The following is a 21,424-nucleotide window of genomic DNA, read 5'->3' as shown; positions in this document are numbered from 1 at the left end:
ATTTATTTCTTTTGCTCTGCTTCCTTTACCAATTCACCTTTTCATATTTTCCTCTGCACTATCAATAGCTTGGGTCTTCCACTTGCTACTACTATATAATTTATCTCTGCACTACTCCTTGCGACTCTTGTCTCTTTCGTTGCCCTTGGCCCCCTTCACAACTCCCCCTTTGAATGGTCTTTTCCAACAATTCAAATGGTATTCCTCTTAATAGTGGCACCCTACCTACCATAATATTTCTAACCAATAAGAAGGGTGCTAGTTGTCTAGTCATTCACCATATTTTTTTATTAGTTGGCTTGTTGTAGTGGGTGGCCAGCACACGTCACTAGTTTTCTGTCTACCCACTTCATTTTTTATTTCTTTTCCTGTTTCCTTCTAGAATTTTCCAAGGAAACATGGGCTTGTATACTCCGCTTGCAATCCCATTAATCCTGAAAATACCAGGCCATCAATTTGCATTAGTCAACCTTTAATGGTTTTCATAAACAATCCAACTCGTATTTTCTTTCATGCAACAATAAAATCCCCAATACCCAAGCAAGTAGCTTCCTCAATCCCTGGAATCAGTGTCCCTTGACTCAACTCATTTTTCTTTGTAATTAAAATGCCTGACATATTTACAATGCATATATAATCGAGAAAGATAATTAGGGTTGTCATAGGAGGCCTAGGAAAAGGTTCCTAATAAATGTATTAGCAATTAAGTGTAGGGACGAGCATTGTTTACACATGATTTTATGCTACAGGGCTAGGCATTAGAACCATGAGATGTGTGAAGGAACTCACATATAAGTTCCATATGGCTATTGGTCACACCCACGAGGAAAAGCAGAGAGATCACAGTTGTTGAATGATGCAAATGGCAAAACCATCCAATTATCCCAAAACTTTATCCCCAAATATTTTGAGGGGAGTGCAAGGGAGGAACTGAGATTAATTTCCTAGGATGATGTGGCATGGTGGGCCTTTGAGTAGGCATGTAAAGTTAGGAAATCCATCTAATCACACATAATGGGGAAGCATGAATAGATGGGGGTTCGAAGGTTACGTGGGGCCTTGTCCACGAGGGTGAAATGATGAAGGATGACGACACCTTGGACCCCAAAGGTTTTGAATCGAGCATGATAGAAAATTTCTAGGGTATTATCCTCGGATTGATGTGGCACCACATAGCCCATTGGTATAGGTAAAAAGGAGAGTGATACTGCGTGATTAGACGAGCCATGTTGAAGTGTTAGTCGGCATGGAAAGCTCCACATAATCCTAGAAATTTCATCCCAGAAGGAACGGGAATGGGTGGCTAGAGTTATTTCCAAGGAGCGTGTTTTTGAGTTGATGTGGATTTTGAGGGACCCACACCCGCAACACTTCCCTTGTAGTGCATATATGTATGGATTAGGTTGTTGTAAAGTGGGGTATTATGTGGCTTGGGTGAATGAGTCGAAAACTACAGTAACATCGCCATGTAGAAATGAGAGATCAACTGGTATTTCCATGTGGGGATCATGTTGGTGCCACGTGGCAGGTTGGTGAGGTGGTACTACGTAAATGGCTAATCTTTGGATGGCCATATCTTTGGATTCGGGAATCAGATAGGAGCAAAATTTATATTTTTGGAATTGTCTCAACAAGGTGAATACAATGGTATAATTTGTTGTGAGTTTCTCAGGCGCGAAAGAAAGAAAAAAAATATTGGACACCATTTCCATAACTAGACCATGGAGATCGGGTCATCTTAGGAATTGTTGCTTACTAACCTTAGTGGGGCTAGGGATAGTAGGGGGTATGTTACATTGTATCTGAAGATGCATAGATTGGAGAGATTTCATGAACAACCTGAACTGAAGAGTTAACTCCATCCAATGCTAGATATTGCAATCCATGAAGTGGATGCTCAATAATTACATCGTTTTCCTCTTTCAGATATGGGCCCATATCGCCTTGTGTCATACTAAAATGTGATTTTTTAGATTGAGAATTTGAAGGATATCGCATATTTTCAACATTAGTTGATTTATTACACGCGTCAGGACATAAGGGGTAGTGAGTTGAGGAATAAATTCTCGAAATAAATTCTTCTATGATAATATCATATTCCATACCTAAACTTTGCCAATCCAAATCTTCTTGAGAACTCAACAAATCAACATATGTGCATGGGCATTCATCATCACACATATTAGTGAGATCATGGTCAACAAGATGACAATTGTCAAAACCTCCGTTTGATTTAGCGCTTTGAATTCAATTGACCGATCACAAATAACACTAGATTTTTCATTTCCCATGAGTGAACAGACATCAACTGAGGTGTTGTCTTGAATGAGTTGAGAAAGGAAAACATCATCTAACATACAAGGATTTGCAAGATGGGAGAGATATGAGACATGTTTTCATTCTTTTTCGCCTCTATACGTGTGACGCCACTACCTTGTACTTGATCACTCTTTGACCTATCAGAATGAGAATCAAGATCATTTGAAGCAATTGTAATAGATTGATCGAGTGAATCAAGGTACAAAGAGTTATGAGATGTGAATGATAGAGGATGAAAAGAGTCCCTTGAAGAGATAATAATTGCAATCAAAATTGATTCAAGATTTAGATTATTCTCAATGATGTCATTTTGAGGAATCAACGGATCAACCTTAACATTATGTTCCATGAAATTATTTGAATGTTCAATCATTGCAAACAAGGTCTTGGTCATTGCAAGCATATAAAGGTGGGAGCATATTATAGAGAGATTCATGAGTGGGTTCAGGAAGGTGTTCAACTGGATTCTGTTGAATCATATTGAAAAGAAGAGGTGATTTACAAATTTGACTTTCAGATTTCCCAAATTATGAGGAAATTGTAACATGTTGTACTGCAGGGCAGTTCTGTTCCCTTTTATCCATGATTTCTTTAGTATTGTTGATCGAAAATTCAATATGTGCACAAGAGATTATTTCATTTGATAATGAAACTATAGGAGGATGAGAGATATTAGGGATAATTTAATTTGCCTCTGAGGTTTGGGGTTCCTTGTGACTCAAAAAGGTTGGAAAAACCAAATGAAGGATTAGATTTATCTAATTTGTGATTTGAATATTACCAGGATCATTGGAGGACTCATTATCAGTATTCATTTAAGTTCAAATTGTTTTAAAGCGAGAGAAAGAAATTTCTTTTTTTTTTATCCAAAATGTCCCAGTCCACATCTCCTTCAGGAAATTAGAAACAAACATGAAGGAATCTACCATCAAAATCTTCCAATGATTCATCTAGTTTCATTCTAAGATGATTGATCCTTTTATACACACTTTGAAAATCATATTTGTCAAAAGCTTCATGAAGCTCCTTATTGATTTGTTTGAAAGAATGGTTAGAGATGGCTGGGAAGGTGTTGCACCATTCCTTGACATGACCTTCAAGCATGAGGCTGAATAGCCCTCAAATGAGATCCTTACAATGTATTCCAGTAGAATGACAAAATTGAAGAAATTGAAACATATGTCCTAATACATTTGTTTCACCCTTGCCATCAAACTTAATCTATCACAAGTGATGCACTATTTTTGCAGGGATCGAAAGATCAAGTATTTTAGCAAAAAACCTGGGATAATGATTTGGGACAGAGCCATTTCAAGATTGAATGATTCAATACAGGCTCCATAGGCTCAACTTGTCATATGGCCCTCCTGCTAATGCAAAAATGTGTTGATGATGTTGGATATTCTGCCATTAGTTAAGGATATCCCCGGTGTAAAGTCCCAACTAGACCCTACACTGTTTGGAGTATGAGTCCCATCCAGTTTGTAGGTCTGGCTACCACCATATTTGTGTGTTTTCTATTGTATAACCTATCCTTGCATGTGTTGATATATCACAGTTATAGCATTTAATAATTTTCCCCATTGTAACATTTTGAATGGCTTTAATTCATGCCTCTTATATAATTCACATGCAGGATTTTCATGCCCTATTCTAGCATTGGATATGGTTTTTTCAACATACTGTTTGAATGTTCATTCAACACATTATTTAAATATTTCTCAACACTGCTTTTGACATGGCACCCATCACATTCTTCCAATCGAACAAAGTATTAGTTGCTCTTTTCAATGCATTATTTATGGTTCCACATAGCCCTTTGAATGGTTTTCACTTGACCATTATTTGCTTCTTTTCAACACATTTATATATTTTCTCTACAACATATTTTATGTACATTTTATCCATGGTGTTGTTTCATCGTTCATCTCCTTTTCTCACAATGCATTATGATGATATATTTTTTTTATCGTATTATAAGGTGTTATCCCTTCGCGTGCAATAATGCCACCTTTATATCACCTTTGCAAAAATTATGTTGTCATAACAGTATATGTGTTGTAGAATAGTTTCTCAGGGGATGCTCATTGAACTCTTCACATGTCATTGTATGAACACCTTTGTATTCATCTTCGTCATCATCATTTTTTCCATATGTAAGTTTTGGCCATCATCATTAAAAACATATCATTACTAATGTACTATTTTCCAGCTCATCCCAATAACCTCAAGGACCACAAAACCCAGAGAGCTATTCTCAAATTCACATAGAGACTTGTGTGTAGGTGAGCGTATAAATGCATGGAGCTAGTATCGAGTGACAAGCCCCTTCACCTTTGTAGCTAACTAGCACTTTTGGTATAATTGTGCATTCTTGGAAAGGTAGTGCACCCTTTTCCTTGGGGTCAACTTAAATAAAATTTAAAACCTAATTTTCCTTGCTTTGGTTTCTTTTAGGTTTACCTTGTAGAATATCTTCACCAATAAATAACCCCTTTTCCTTGGGTAGTATTAGGTTTCTTTGAGTGCCATAAGAATTCAACAAAAGAGCTTATCTCCTTGTTTCAAGAGGCTACTACACTAGCCTTTGAACCACAAGTGGATTTCATCTAGGATCCATTGGGGTGTCACTATTGTATATTTCCCTGCATGCCCTTAACATAATACAAATTGGTAATATTATGTGACATATGATGTGCTTTCATAATCTTAAGTGCTAAAGCTTTGGATACCTAATAAGTAATTGGGATTGCAAGCATAATGTGCATTTTAAGATTTACTCCTAAATTCATGACAATATATATACAAACCATCTTCGTAATCAAATAGGTCTATGGGAATTTAAGTCTTGCATCATAATCACATTACTTTAAGCAAAATGCTATGTAAAAATGCATTGATTTGGAAAAATGTACTTGAGTTTAAAAACCAATTCAATACTCAAGCACATGAACCAAATTAATAACCAAAAGACATTAATGTAACACGCGAAGTCTATCAATGATGATATAACTAGCATGACTTGAAAATGCTTTGGAATGCTCATGAAGGTTAAGGCTTGAAGATGCAAGTCAGATAATGAAACCATGAGCAAATAATAGACAATAACATAAGATGTGTGCTTCTAATTTGCAATGCATATTATGGAAACATAAGGCTTGAAGGTGCATTACTAAAATAGTAGTCTCCCAAACATGACAAAGTAATGGTGGGAATAGGCAATATGTCTAGTGAAAACATCAACAACCATAGAATTCTATTCACATAATACCTTGAAAAATTCAAGACAAGCATCCTTTCTAAAACCTTAAAAAGTAGAGGGGGACCCAAAATTTGGGTGTTAGGCTAAAATTTTGGGTGTTGTTGTAACATCTACAACATTATTGTAGTTGAACAATATTGAGTTACGCATAATCGCTAATGAATTGGTATCTAATGTTTATATGCTTGGACCTATTGTGAAACACTGGATTCTCTAGCAACTTGATGCCACTCTTAATGTCGCAGTGTATCACCATCATTTCAACCCTATGAACAAATAGAGTTACTAGTAGCTTGTGAAGCCAAATGGCCTCACACGTAGCCATGTTCACTGCTATATACTCTGCATCTACAAAACTTAGTGCCACAGACTTCTATTTCCTATTGTACCAAGAAACAATTCTTGATCCCATTTTGAGGAAGCACCTTGATGTGTTTTTCCGATCCACTATGTTACCTGCCCAGTGTGCATCAATATAGGCAACCAAACTGACACTATCACCTCAAGCATATATGATCCTATACTTGATAGTGCCATGCCAATATATTAGCAAATGTTTTGTTGTCGTCCAATGCAGTCACTTTGGCTATCCCATGAATTGAATGAGAGGGTTTACTGCATAGGATATATTTGTTATGGTGTTGACCAAATACATGAGAGAGTCTATCAAAATCTTGTACAAGGTATTATTCTCCCTGGATGCATATATATACCTCTAATTAGTGATCATGGGCATGGACATGAATCTGCAATCCTCCATCCCAAATCTCCTCAAGATCTCATTGTAGTATTTCCCTTGTCCAAGGAAAATATTACCATCTGTCTTCCATACCTCCATGCTTACAAAATAGTGCATGAGCCCCAAATCCTTCATCTCAAACTCAACTGCAAGATCCCTCTTGTGCTCCTCTATGAGTCGTAGTGGACTTGTAAGAAACAAGTCATCCATGAACAAGACAAGAAAGAGCACCTCATCCCAACCACCAAGTAGTACAAGTTCACATTTGCCTCACTCGTCATGAATCCCATGCCTTGCAAGTATTTGTCTATGCACTCATACCATGCCTTGGGAGCCTACTTGAGCCTATAAAAATATCTCTTCAACCTATACACATGGATCTCTCTGTTGTGCGCCACAAAGCCCTCTGATTGTTCAATGTACACCTCCTCCTCGAGTTCACCATTAAGGAATGTTTTCTTAACATCCATCTGATGGATCTTCCATCCCATCCATTCTGCTAATGAGATCACGACTTGTATAGAAGTGTACTTAGGCACAGGAGCAAAAGTCTCCTCGTAATCTATTCCCTCTTTTTGAGAGAACCCCTTGGCCACAAACCTAGCCTTGTATTTCTTGATGCTCCCATATGCACCATGTTTGATCTTATAGATCTAGTGTGATCCAATCATTGCCCCTATCCATCGGTCTTAGTATAACCTCCCACACATCATTTTTCATGATTGAGGAATATTCCTCAACCGTTGCATCCCACCACACCTGATGTTCTGCGACCTCTTGATAGTGGGAAGGTTCACTATCTACCAACTGATTGACCAACACCATGTAGCCATTGAACCTATTTTGTTGTATCCACTCTCTTTTTCCCATCCTAAAAGTCCCCACAAACTCCTAAACATCCTTGATTGTTTCTTGAACCTTATGGTTCCCCCTACCAACAATGGAGTTAGGAATATTCACCTCTATATCCTCCTTATGGATCTCCATGATCTATTGCATATGCTACTCTATACTCTACGAAGCCTAAAAAACACTTGCATTGGAGATAGTGCTCATAATCATGACTGTACTTGTGCTCTACTTCCCCTGATCCTATCGCTCAACTCTAGGTGCTTATGTTGGCTACTCACTTTGATCACCATTTCCTGGAAAATATTTGGACCACCTGTATGCCTTGTCCTCCATGAACTTGACATCTCTCCTAACAATGATCCACCTGGTCCTTGGAATAAATATCCAGTAAGCCTTGGAGGTTTCATTGTAACCAACGAAATAACCTTTCTCTGCAGTCTGATCTAACTTAAAATACATGTCTCCTGGAATGTGATAATAAGCTAGGCTGCCAAATATCTTGAAATGATTGACATTTGGCTTCTTCCCCATGAATGCCTCCTAAGGTGTCATCTTGCCAAGTGTTTTATGTGGGACCCTATTCTATATATAAATTTTCATACTGCATGCCTATACCCATAAATTACATGGGAGTCCTAGTTATACAACATCACTCTTGATTCCTCTGAAATAGGGTGGTTCTTCTTCTCAACAACCCCATTCTAATGTGGGTTATAAGGAACCATCCACTCTCTCTTGGTTCTTGCCCTAGTACAAAACTCCTGGAATTCCTTTTTGTGTACCCACCTCCATTGTCTAACCAAAGAGTCCATATCTTTCTACCTACTGCATTCTCCACTAGGGCCTTAAAATCTTGAAAGTGGATGAAGGCCTCATCCTTGGTCTTCCTGGAGAAATTATCGATAAAATTCACAAAATAATCATATCCCATAAGATATTTCATCAACATTGGTCCACATAGATCTGATTACACTAAGTCAAGTATCCCCTATGATCTACTATCACTCCTCGAAAAAGTTGCTTTTGAAAAATTCCCTAATATACATCCTCTACAGATGTCATCGTGCTCTATGCTTACCTCTGGAACACCTTTCACCATCTCATGAAGCAATATAATTTCTCCATGATGAATATGGTTCATCTTCTTATGCCATATCTCACCCTGATCCCTCAGATTGTTGCTGCTAACTTGTGCCCTTGGAGTGTCCATTTGCAACCTGTACAACTAATCGCTCCTTACTCCAACTGCTATAGGTGACCTCTAATCCTTGTGGTCCAATAATACCTGTGCTCCTCTAAAGATAGAATTGTATCCTTTATCCTGAAGGATGGATATGAAGATTAAATTCATCGCTAACCCTGGCTCATGCAACATGTCATGAATTAGAATTGGCTTGCCACTCTCCCTCTAAAATAAAATAGTCCCTCTTGCAACTGGGTTGCACTTGGACTTGTTCCCCATTTGACTCTAGAATCTAATATCCTCCTCCTTATAACTAGAGAAGTACTTTCTAACTCCTATCATGTGAAATGACACTCCATTGTCTATATACCAAACACCTTGTGAAGTTGAGATAGATAGACAAGTGATCAATGTGAATTCCTGATCCATTCTACTGGAGAGCTCATCTGCACTAGTTGTAGTTTTTGTTTTCTTATTTCCCTTCTTCTTCCTTTGTGGACAATCGCTGACATAGTGGCCGAACTCGTGACAACCATATCATTTGACGTTTGAAAGGTCCTTCTTCTTCTTCTCTCCTTTTGAGCCTGATCCCTTGCTGGATTCTTTCTTTGCCTTCCCTTTTCATGTTAAGGCTACGTTCTCCTATTCCTTCTCAACCTTTGGAGTTTTGCGATTGTTTCTACTAATGACACTGACCAAGCTAAGTCTAAGCTCCTCTTGGGTGAAATCCCTCCATAGACGATCCCAAATCGACCACTTGTATCGTCCACTAATAACTTGGACAAAGACATCCCACTACCTAGAGAACCCATTTAGGGCTACTCACACTAGCTCAACATCACTTGGATTATCTCCAACTACAACCAATTCATCCCTGGAAAGTCAAACTTTGGTGAGCTAGGAAACCACATCTTCACCCTTCTTCATCTTAATTATCCCCAGCTTCTCTCGGAGAGTCATTTTCCTATTTTCCATATGAATCTGGTACATATTTACAATTCTGTCCCACATCTCCTTTGTTGTGTCATTGTTCGTGATATGAGGGACTATATGGTCCTTAACTCCATCAAGGATAATTCTCTTGGATTTGGCATTCTTCTTTATGTAGCTTTCCAGTTGTTATGGATATGTCGGTATGACTATAACATTAGTCACATGATCCTTCAGTCCAAACTCATCTAATAGGAAAGACATTATGGCTTTCCAAACGCTAAATTAAAGGCTTCATCCAATCTGTCCTTATCTCTCAAACATGCTCCAACCATCTCTACAAATATAGTGAAACCCATATGGCCAGAGAATAGAAAATGGGTTTTGAAACCCTTAAACTTTCTCTTCTTGTGCCTACACAGATCCTCCTTTTTCCCTTAGATCCACTCTGATGCCATGTGAAATTTTAAAAAGTTGTTGCAGTTAATTAGCTATTATTTACGTATTAATGGATTATTTGTATTTTGTAATTAATTACAAAAAATACTGAATAAAACACTACTGCAACTTCACTGAAAATAAATGAATCACAAGAACTGGGAAAATTATTGCGCACAAACATAAATAATGAACACCAAAATCTTTGGACAGATTTCCCTGGAAAAACCCTCAAGGGAAAACCAGTTCTACATATGAGGGTTTTATTATTAATTCTTCAACAATATATTACAATTGGATGTCGTAAAATAACAAACCTCTGAAAAATATTTTCTTCACTTCTACAAGTCAATATGACTTCTTGTAAGCAACTCAACCCCTTATATCAAATTCACCCCTCCTCTAGATATTTGATCTAACTAACACTGTAACCTTGGAAAATTAATTTAGCCCTCCTGTCAACTCGCACTAGCTAGGAAATATACTTGGCATCCACTGGAAAGTTATAACTTATTCGGCAAATCAAACTCTCTTTGGAAAATTGATCCTCTTATGGGAATTTTGTTCTTCCTCTGGCAACTCGGCCTCCTTGATTAATTCACACCACTGTTAGGAAATTCAACATCTCTGCAGAAAATCGATCTCCCTCTATCATTGAGAATCTGGAAATCACTGTGAAGATTCTTCTCTCTGGAAACTTGATCTTTAATCAGTGCTGAAAACCCTATTATTGGTGTCCGTGCGTTGCCTCTACGCCCTTGTTCTGACTACAAATTCATGTCTCGATCTCTCACTGATCTATTCTCCAAGTGCCCATCGATTTCCTTGTATAATTTCTCGTTGATGAATCAACGACCATGATCTAATTTCAATCGATGCTTAAGATAATATTGACCTCTTCTCATGACTTTTCTAGAAGCCATTGGAGGAAATTTGATTTAACTCAATTAATACTGATTAATTAAGCCATTTCCCTAAGTTAAACTTAGGAAAATTAATAAACTAGCTAATTAATTCTAATTAAGGTATTTTCCTTAGAAACCTTTTCCGGTTATTGGAGAAAATATGTTCTTTAGCCTCATAGACACAATATGAGACTGGAACACTTGTCCGAGCTACATAAAATAGCACAATGGACTACAACTTAGGAAACCAAACCATTGACAGGAAAAAAACACTATCAATCCATGAAAATATATCCTTCAAAAAAATAACAGAGTTGACCAAAGTATGTTATCTATACCATATTACTACATAATGACTACGTAGATATCTCATTACAAACAAAGTAGTTTTTGAAAGGCTATAGACAAAATTAACAGAGAACATATAAACATAACATAAACTAAGAGGAATTTGAGATGTCCACCTCAATAGGCACATGTTCCTCTAGGTTGTGGCTACTTGGTCTAGGGCCTGGAGCCATGCTTGCTTCAATCGACACTAACCTATTTTTCATGTCCTTCAATTGAAACACAATATCATATAAGATGTCTAGAAGTGTCTCATCTTTAATGACATTCTTATCTAGGGGAACCCAACCAAGAAATGACTTCATACATCAATATAGACCAATATTATATAAATACTAGTTTTGTTGGCAACAAGTATGCTCCATGTTGAGCACCCAAGCCACAACTATCACAGTGACCTCCAAGTCTGACAAACAATTTCTTTCACCCATCACATCATCTTCCACCTCTTGCAGCTCATCCTTTATGTCTTGTAGAATTTGTTCTTAATATAATCAAGTGGAAAGATTATCTCGTAGCTAAGCTCGAGCGCCACCTGATGAGCCTCTCACATCGCTTCCTCTCCTACACCCTACATGTTGATGCACTTTTGCTATAACAATAGGTCTCAATATTACAATATTTGCAAAAATAAAATAGATTTAGGAAAACTTATGTCCATTTTTTTTTTATCATAGAAACAAAAATATTAAATCACTTACTTATCAATTTTCTTGAACTTTGATAAATTTATTAAAATTGATTTTAGCAAAACGCTATCATTGTCTATTATAAGCTACTTAATGTTTCCTGCTTTTTTTTGCAAGTTTATACAAAATATTAAGTGTACAACTGAATTAAAGAGAAAATGTGGTGCAACAAAGAAATAAGAAATAGAGAATAAGGTAAGTTAATGTACCATAAAGAGATTATTAACCCCAAGTGAAAAGATTAAAAGCGTCTTTGTATTATAGCAAGCTTAAAGAAGAAAAATAACACTGTTAAAATAAGAATAAACTCTATTGAACTTCATAGTGACATTGAACTATGGGAAAGACCTTAAACACAATGTTACATATATTAAATGTGAATTTCACAACATTTACAACATTACTAATTATGTAACTTTCAACTTGAGGGCGAGAGTGAGATTGTTGGTATGAGGCTATCGTATGCTCACTTAAGAGTTCTAAGGCTTGAAACCAATACAACAATATTCATAAGCATGAAGTCATTACAACAATATTTATCGAGGCATTATAACTCATCATGTCCCTAGCGGATATTTGAACCCAGGTGGGGAAGATAACAACCATTCTGCCCAACTACCCAAGATAGCCCCAATTGATTAGGAACAGTTTTATCCAATCTTTTCAATCATAAAAATAAAATGTTAAATAAATCAATTGCTCCCTTATCTTGTTAAGTCATAAAAATCAAATACAACTAGCAAAAGTTCTATCCATTCTTTTCAATCACAGAAACAAAATATTAAATAAGTGGAGTGCTTCCATATTAGTTTTCTTAAATTCCTATAAACCTATCAAAATTGATTTTAATAGAAGGTAATCATCATCTATAATAAATGATTTAATATTCTTTTTTTGCAAATGTATATAAACTATTAAGTATGAAACTAAATTTAAAAAGAAATTGTGGTCAAAGAAGAAATACCAAATAGGATAAAGCTAATATATTATAAATAAATCAGTTTTCTTAAATTCCTATAAACCTACCAAAATTGATTTTAATAGAAGGTAATCATCATCTATGATAAATGATTTAATATTATTTTTTTGCAAATGTATATAAACTATTAAGTATGAAACTAAATTTAAAAAGAAATTGTGCTCAAAGAAGAAATACAAAATAGGATAAAGCTAATATATTATAAATAAATCATTATCCTAAGTTGGAATACTAAAATATATTTTTATTATAATTAGATTAAAAAAGAAAATTAACATTGTTAAAATAAGAATCATTTTTTTAGCTAACTTAATAGGGTAAAAGACCTAAAACATATTGGGAATTATATATAATATTTATAATATAAACAATAAAATAAATGATAAGAAACATTTTTCTTAAATTACTCTCCCTATATAATATGACAATGCAAAATTCTCATAATTTATAAATTGATATAAATTAAATAATACTAAAAACATCTTCTTTTTTCAAAATAATATTAAAACATCCTTTTTCTATTTTTTAAATAAAAACAAATTAATTAATTGCTCTTTATGTAACATAAAAGTGCAAATTCTCATAATTTATGAATTTATAAAAAGTGCAAATTCTCATAATTTATGAATTTATAAAAATCAAGTAATACTAAAACATCTTTCCTCTATCCTTAAAAAAACAAATTAATAAATTTATTAAAATTAACATTTTTTAAAATTACTCTCCTTATATAATATGATAATTCAAAATTCTCATAATTAATAAATTCATATAAATTAAATAATATTATTTTTTTTCTTTTCTATTTTTAAATAAAAACAAATTAATTAATTGCTCTTTATGAAATATAAAGATACAAATTCTCATCATTTATGAATTCATAAAAATCAAATAATATAAAAAACTTCTTTTCTCTATTTAAAAAAATTATTTGGTTGGTAAATTTCTTAAAATTAATTTAAACCAAATAATTATTTCCTTATCAATTTTCTTTTACACAAATACACTTACCACAATATATGAAAATAGTTGCATTTTTTTTGGAAAAAAAAGTATTCTTTTCAAGTTGATATAAACTATTATTAAATATACAACTCTCTCCCATTTATTTTTTTTTCAAGTTGATAACAGCTATTAAGTGTACACCTAACTATAGCGAAGGCTTTTTTTGTTAATTTAGTTACAACATTCGACTTTATCATTTTGCTTAAATGTAAAGTCAAAGGTGTTGCATTAAAAAGGGTACACATTAAAGATTGAGAATATAAAGTCTCATGGTGACATGGTATAATTCTTAAAGGGAAAGTAAAGGAGGGGAAGCAGATTCACTGATTCACTGAAATTCCCTTCTTGGTATAAAATATATAAAGTAAAGGAAGGAGAAGGATAGAAGCAAATTCAGTGAAATTTCCTAATGAATATAAGGAAATATAGTGTAATGTAAAGGAAAGGAGGTGGAAGGACAAGAACATAAACACAATGCAATATAAAGGAAAAAGGTGAAATTTCCTTATGAATATACGGACACATAATGTAATATAAAGGAAAGGAGGTGGAAGGACAAGAGCATATATTTTAGTGAAATTTCCTTACAGATATACAAACACATCATGTAAAGGAGGTGGAAGGACAAAAGCAGATTCAGTGAAATTTCATTCTTGCTATACAATCACTGGTCCAAAGACCACCACATGTGAACCACTTTCTTATGGAGAGCATTCATATTGAAAAGCTAGAGCACTTTGTACAGCAGCTATTGGGCCTTGGGGAGGTGCTTGCCACTTAAAAACATGTGACCATGACTAGATACATACCAATGAGGCAAATGATAGGGAAAGGGAATTCTATTCACTTGGGTCCACTTATCAAAGGTATTGATTCAATTGGGCCTCCTTAGAGGTATTGTGTTCCTTGTTGTAGGTCACCCATAAATTATTTAATCTTTTAGATAAAAACTTATGTCACATGGTCCGGGCTTTCCACATGCCTTGGAACTGGATCTTTAAAAAAATCAATAATACGCTTCTTTATTCGCGTGCACAATTAATATTATATACATCTATTGAACGGTCAAATTGGGCAATTAGGGAGAAACGTGCAGAGAGCTTCACTTCCCCCACATTCCACGTTGGATTTCACACATCTGAAATTGGATTTGGTTTGTTTTTGTAGTGTTGTAATCAGTTGCTGTAATCAATCCACGTTGGCTATGACGTACCCCACTTAAATCCATGGAGTTTTAGGTGTACTCGAAGTGCTCACGCTTAAGCAAAAACCCAGCACATCCACCCTGTTATTAATTTCATTAATTTTCTTCCTAATTAGGACTTGACCCTTCTCTCCTTCCAAGAGACCAGGGAATGCTCAAGCTAATCGTGTGGCCGCGCAATCCGAAATTATAGCATTGAGTCTCCATGGTTCAACTATAAAATGACAGGGCCCCGGGCTGTTCGTCTCATTCTCAGCCCTCTCTGTCATCGATCAGCTGAGATTTCAAGTGAGAATTGAGCTTTGAAAAATATTTCCAGTGTGACTACTCGCTCCTACACTCTCAGGAGGGTTGCTAGCAATATCTATTTGCCCACGATGAATGCTCTAGCTGCAACAAATCGTAATTTCAAGCGAGCAGCTCGGCTTTTGGCGTTGGATTCCAAGCTTGAAAAAAGTTTGCTCATTCCTTTTCGAGAGATCAAGGTAATTGGCACCAAACTTTGGTTCTGGGTCTTTGTTTAGATATGGCATTTTCATCTATAATCTGGTTGGTGGGTGTCCCTAATTCTCTAATTTTCAGTAATGGGTCTTTGTGTTTCGAAGCGGATTAACTATCTGTCCCTTTATGTAACTGCAACTAACTGATTAAATCTCAATCAGGATCACTTGCAAGTTATTAAGATTAGTATGATTTAGATTATGTATGTTCAGCATTTTAATTTTTGAAAAAAATCTGGAATCCCAACCGGTGCCCTCAATGGTTCGACCATGTTTTTTGGGAGATAAGCTGCCTCCTAAAACCGTATTCGCATGTGGTGGCCTTTGCCCGTCCTCATGGGTTGAGTCTTTTTCTGGGTCTAGCATATGCTCTGCGGTGTCATTATCCCCCATTGCTTGTATTTTCAGAAAGTAGCATGGTAACCATTGATCATTTTGAGGTGAATTTTTGTCACTGTAATTCCAAGGTAGATTCATTTTGTCCGATTGATTGACGTAAGGTGCTAACAATTCTAAAAATTGCCACTATCTTCAATACTAAGATGATGTCCACAATTTTGATTAATATAACCTTCCTGAACGTTGATGCAAGTTAAATTAGGTTAGCTTAACATAAAGGTCATGGAAGAAACCCCAAGTCAAATTTATGTTGGGGTAGTGGTAGGATGAATGGTGAGGAAACGGATTGCTCTGTGTAGTTCAACAGTATTGGGGTATAGAGATCTGTTATTTTCCAATTCTGGGGTGAACATAAAGCAGGAAGAGGGTTTGCTAGCCTTTAACAGTGCTGAGAACATTGTTCAGATGTAGTGTATTTAAAACCACCATGTGAAGAAATATGGATGCATTTTAGGGTATACATGAAATTTGAATGCTGCTCAAACCACGGGTTAACTCTATGGCCTGGACTCTGTCTGATATCTTTGGTTTACTCGTCTCTCATAAGATCAAGGGAATTTGCAATTCATCTAAATCCATGGTCTTCATCGGGCATAAAATATTTCTTCTTTAGCTCTGTAGGAGTGGGTTTGATCTGGTAGTTCATGGCTATATGTGCCACTGCCAATTGGTAGTTACAGGACTCCGATTGCTGTATCAGTTGCAGATGCAACATAGCATAAACAATAGTTGAAATGGTTTGGCTGAGGAGCTCAAGCTTAATGTGTTTCCTTTGGTTCATATCTTCTCTAAATATCCCTTTCAGAACGAACTTTTCAACTTTGTAGTTGAATTTCTTATCTATTAGTGCGTGGTCTTAACAAATTATCCATAGAAATTTAGATCTTAGTTCTGTATTGTGGGTACATTTGTTGTGGTTGAGGTCCATATACAGTAGTCCATGTAAGTGTTGCAACTCATCGATTGAACTTCTGATCCCTCAGTGTGATAAGTACAATCATAAGCTATACTTGCCGGGATGCTACACCCTTCTTTTGTTAACACATAGAATCTGTCCTTTCTTTCATTAACTGAAGAGATTTGTATTATGTGAATTGCATTCTCCATCTCTCTGTTTTTTATTGCTTGAAATTCTGGACTCTACATCTCCTATCAAGGAATTTTTTGTTGTTTCATCTTAGCTCATTTTCTTGCTTTTGGCATTTTGAGGGTTTTTAAAGGGATTATTTTGACTGATTTTCTCATTTGTAAACTGGACCTCAGGTTGAGTGCACCATTCCTAAAGATGATGGAACTTTAGCCTCATATGTAGGCTTTAGGGTGCAACATGACAATGCACGGGGACCCATGAAGGGAGGGATACGCTACCATCCAGAGGTGAGTTTATGATCGCTGATATGTAGTAACTGCTAACGATTGGCAATATCTGCATGCAAGATCTTTTATGTCCTATTAAGGCAACTACATCTATGGTTGAGTTACTTGATGTTACATCTATCTCTAGTTTGATGTTTTGGAAACATATATGGCTGTGTGTGCACTGAAATTGCTATAATGGAAACCTAATATGGCTTTCTTCTTGTTTAATATCGAGCAATATGGGAAGTATAAAGCACAAGGAAAATTATGAATCTTACTTCCTTTTTAAGTTAGTAGTACTTTGAGCTATTAACATAACCCTTTTTGCAATTCATCCAGTTTGCAACAATCATTTCAGAGAATGCTATAAATAATCTATTTATCGCTGGGGTATGCAGGTTGACCCAGATGAGGTAAATGCCTTAGCACAACTAATGACATGGAAGACTGCTGTAGCTAACATACCATATGGGGGAGCAAAGGGTGGTATTGGTTGCGACCCACGGAGTTTAAGTTTCAGTGAGTTAGAAAGGCTTACTCGTGTCTTTACTCAGAAGATCCATGATTTGATTGGAGTCCACATAGATGTTCCAGCACCTGACATGGGAACTAATTCACAGGTCTTTTCCATGATTCCTATTCAAAGAGTTAGATTTATTAGCTCCGAGATTTAATACATATTTCTTCAATATCCACTATGCTTACATGGTTGATGTGAACAGACAATGGCCTGGATATTAGACGAGTATTCAAAATTCCACGGATACTCACCTGCAATTGTTACTGGAAAACCTGTTGTAAGTATATAAATCTTTATTCCAAAAGACCTCACCAACCTCTTGAGTGTATAATTTACATAGCTTTTTGATGTTAGAAAGATTCTTTTGTGATGGATAGGATCTAGGTGGATCCCTTGGCAGGGATGCTGCAACTGGTAGAGGTGTTATGTTTGCAACAGAAGCTTTATTAGCTGAGTATGGTAAAAGCATCTCAGGTCAACGTTTTGTAATCCAGGTAGATTGTTTTTCTCTTCAGCCTTTACTGTGAATGTAAGTCTAGCCGCATAAAAAAAACACCATCTTGCTTGCCTTTCTTTGAATTTACTAGTTGCACTAATTGCATCAAAGAAACTCATTACCATGCTTTTGCTTTACTCAAAGGATATCTATGGACACTAAATGAAATGAAATTGGCTGCATAAATATGGCAATAACATCAATTCGAGGGGATTGGAACCATTACAGACTGAAATACATTCTTGAACCAAAACCTCTCTGACCTTTTCAGGGTTTTGGAAATGTCGGTTCCTGGGCAGCTGAACTTATCCATGAAAAGGGTGGAAAGATTGTAGCAGTTAGTGACATTTCAGGAGCTATAAAGAACAGCAATGGCCTTGACATTCCAGCTTTAATGAAGCACACAAAGACTAATGGTGTTGTTAAAGGATTTGAAGCAGCAGATTCAATTGATCCCAAAACTCTCTTGCTTGAAGACTGTGACGTGCTCATCCCTGCTGCTTTAGGTGGTGTTCTGAACAGGTCAGTATCCATCCAATTTAAGTTTCACAAGACCATCTGGCATTTGGAAGTTGACAGGGATTTGAAAGTACTTTTTAATTCAATTGACAAAGCACTGCATTGCATAGGCTACTTTGTTGAGATTTAGTTTTGATACATATATTCCATAATCATTGTTATTGCAAAGTTGGAGATGCTAATTTAGTAATTTGATTGCTACTGCGTACTGGTCACAGGGAGAATGCTAGTGAAGTAAAGGCCAAATTTATTATAGAGGCAGCCAATCATCCCACAGATCCAGAAGCTGACGAGGTGAATTAGACAATCAGTTGAAGTTGTAGAGGTTTTGGAGTAATTTGACTTCTCTCAGGCTTCTTAAAATTCAGCTCTATTATGTAATATTGGATGCATGACATGCATTTCAGATTCTATACAAGAAGGGTGTTGTAGTACTACCGGACATATATGCAAATTCTGGTGGTGTGACTGTTAGCTATTTTGAGTGGGTTCAGGTATGTATCCTTGAGGAAACTCTTTTTTTGGACTTGATTATACAAACTTCAGTCACAATGTTTTTTCATCTACATATGGTTGACTTGCCAGTTTGCTTGTGTTTATAATTTATTTGTCTGTTATTTGATGATTCTGCTATTGAGGTTGGTGAATTGATGCTTTACAAGATAGGAATAGACTTGTATTTGCTGCCTGAATTATTTTTCAGATCTCTAACAGTGATGTAGGTTGAGTTGGGTACATTGATGTTATACTGAATTGAATACTGACGGTCCATCAAATTTCATGCAATACTGTCTTATATGAATTGATAGACTTGCCAGTTTGCCTTTTTTTTCCCAAGAAAAACATCACAGTTTTTATTCAAAAAGAAAAAGATCAAGTTTCTCATGTGTTTATAGCATGATACAAAAGAAAGTAATTCATGACTGCACTTTGGAAATGCTGTGCACTGTCTATCTCCTTTTATATTCTTTAGAAAACAAAATATATAAAATAGAACAGGAAACAGCTAAAAGAACTGTCGCCCTACCGTCTAACAATAAGCTTCCCACAGTGTCCAAAATGACCAGCAGAAATACATGCTTCTTGCCAGTTTTGTTGTGTTGATTTGTCCATTATTTGATGATTCTATTATTGAGTTTGGTGAGTTGATGCTTTACTAGATTGAAGTAGACCTGTTTTTGTTGCCTGACTTATTTCTTCATTTCCTGAACTGTGATATATGTTGGGTTGGGTAAATTGACGATTTAAAAGATTGTAGAGCTGAGTACTGACCATTATATTCTTGCAATTCTACCACATATAAATGTGAAGGATTTATATCAGTGATCTTGAAAATTACAGAGTTCATTAATACCCCTGTATCTATGCCTTTTATTATGTGACAAGGATTTTGGTGATGGGTTTTCAGTGCTACCTTTCAGTAAAAAGTTGGTATAGTCATGCTCTGAGTTAGGTGGTTGAATTTTGGGCGAGTTTTTTAATTTTAGTTCCTCTTTCTAATTCTATCGCTTTTTCTTGCAGAACATCCAAGGTTTTATGTGGGATGAGCAGAAGGTTAATACCGAGCTGAAAAACTATATGACAAGCGCTTTTCAACATCTCAAGGAAATGTGTAAAACTCATGATTGTGATCTCCGAATGGGAGCTTTCACTCTTGGAGTCAATCGTGTTGCTCGTGCCACTCTCCTAAGAGGATGGGAAGCTTAAAATACATCCGCTGACAAACATCAGATTCCTTTCGTCATGTCTCACAGTTTCAATAATTCAACTGGTTACACTTTTCTCCCTGTCAACCACATTGTATACCATTTTAGCCTGGTATTCTTTTGAATATTATATTGTTGCTAGCAAAATTATCAGTCTTTATGATGAGATAGTCACTGGTACCGTTTTACAAAATAATCCATTTTTTTAGTTATTGGGTACAGATTTATAGTTTTCCAACACATTTCTTGGGGCCTAAAATAACATGCTCTATTGTTATGGGCTCTAGTTGGCTATTTTCTGAAGGGCCACTTACATTTGAAGAAATAATGGCATGTTTTGATCCCCCCAAAAGAATTTATTGCCAACTAATTTGATCTTACTAATTGTTGGAACATCAGAATCTTAAAAACAGATATCAGACTCCAATTTGTTTGCAAGGATGGCAAGGCATGCTTTATATCTATCTTGAAGTTGTGCCATCTTTAGTTCCTTTTTGAGGATTCAATTACATTTTGATGATTTATGCTCCTCTTAACTTCAAGATATGTCAGTCTGTCTTTTTATGGATTGCTCCTTCTCGTGTGAATGGGGTGGACATAGCTACAAGTATAATCCTATTTTTAGGTTGCAGAGATTTCTTGCTGTTTTGTGTCCACAGCAACACTCTTATCATGGTGATTTTATAGTTACACGTGTTAGATCAGTTTTGGTTACCCTTCTGTGGGTTCTAGTCTTAGAAGAATCTAGAAAATGAGCCATGATTCAATCTTTGTAAGCACCTAAATCATATGTCACAGACAACATTATGACACGATCTCTCTGTGATTTATGCTTTTCAGTTTCTGAATTCCTTTATTGTTTTCAGTCCCTTGTATGCTCCACTCCAGTTTGAACTAAAAGCTAAAACATTTGCTATATCAGTTTGGACTCTGGAGTAATCAGTGACCAGTGATGCCTTTGTTGTATATGATATATATTAGCTACACAGTGCCTCATTGGTTGAATAGGAGAGCCTCATCAGTTTGAACTAAAAGCTAAAACATTTGCTGTATCAGTTTGGACTCTGGAGCC

The 21,424-nt window shown here is 35.9% G+C and overlaps 1 protein-coding gene across 1 annotated transcript; it reads left to right on the top strand.

The window, feature by feature from the left end:
- The first annotated feature begins 14,879 nt into the window (after nucleotides 1-14,879).
- LOC149205515 (glutamate dehydrogenase 1) lies at nucleotides 14,880-20,747 on the top strand. The gene is made up of 9 exons (XM_089395092.1): nucleotides 14,880-15,338; nucleotides 17,016-17,129; nucleotides 17,510-17,731; nucleotides 17,834-17,908; nucleotides 18,009-18,125; nucleotides 18,399-18,649; nucleotides 18,865-18,940; nucleotides 19,054-19,140; nucleotides 20,168-20,747. The coding sequence occupies exons 1-9, from the start codon at nucleotides 15,231-15,233 to the stop codon at nucleotides 20,351-20,353; spliced, it is 1,236 nt and encodes a 411-aa protein (XP_089251218.1). The 5' UTR covers nucleotides 14,880-15,230; the 3' UTR covers nucleotides 20,354-20,747.
- The last annotated feature ends 677 nt before the right edge of the window (nucleotides 20,748-21,424 follow it).

This window comes from Pinus tabuliformis, chromosome 1_2, assembly GCF_031772625.1.
Source record: "Pinus tabuliformis cultivar Carrire ecotype Pingquan chromosome 1_2, CPIR1, whole genome shotgun sequence".
NCBI lineage: Eukaryota > Viridiplantae > Streptophyta > Pinopsida > Pinales > Pinaceae > Pinus > Pinus tabuliformis.
The sequence above is the reverse complement of the archived record's forward strand: the minus strand, read 5'-3'. Positions and strand labels throughout refer to the sequence as shown.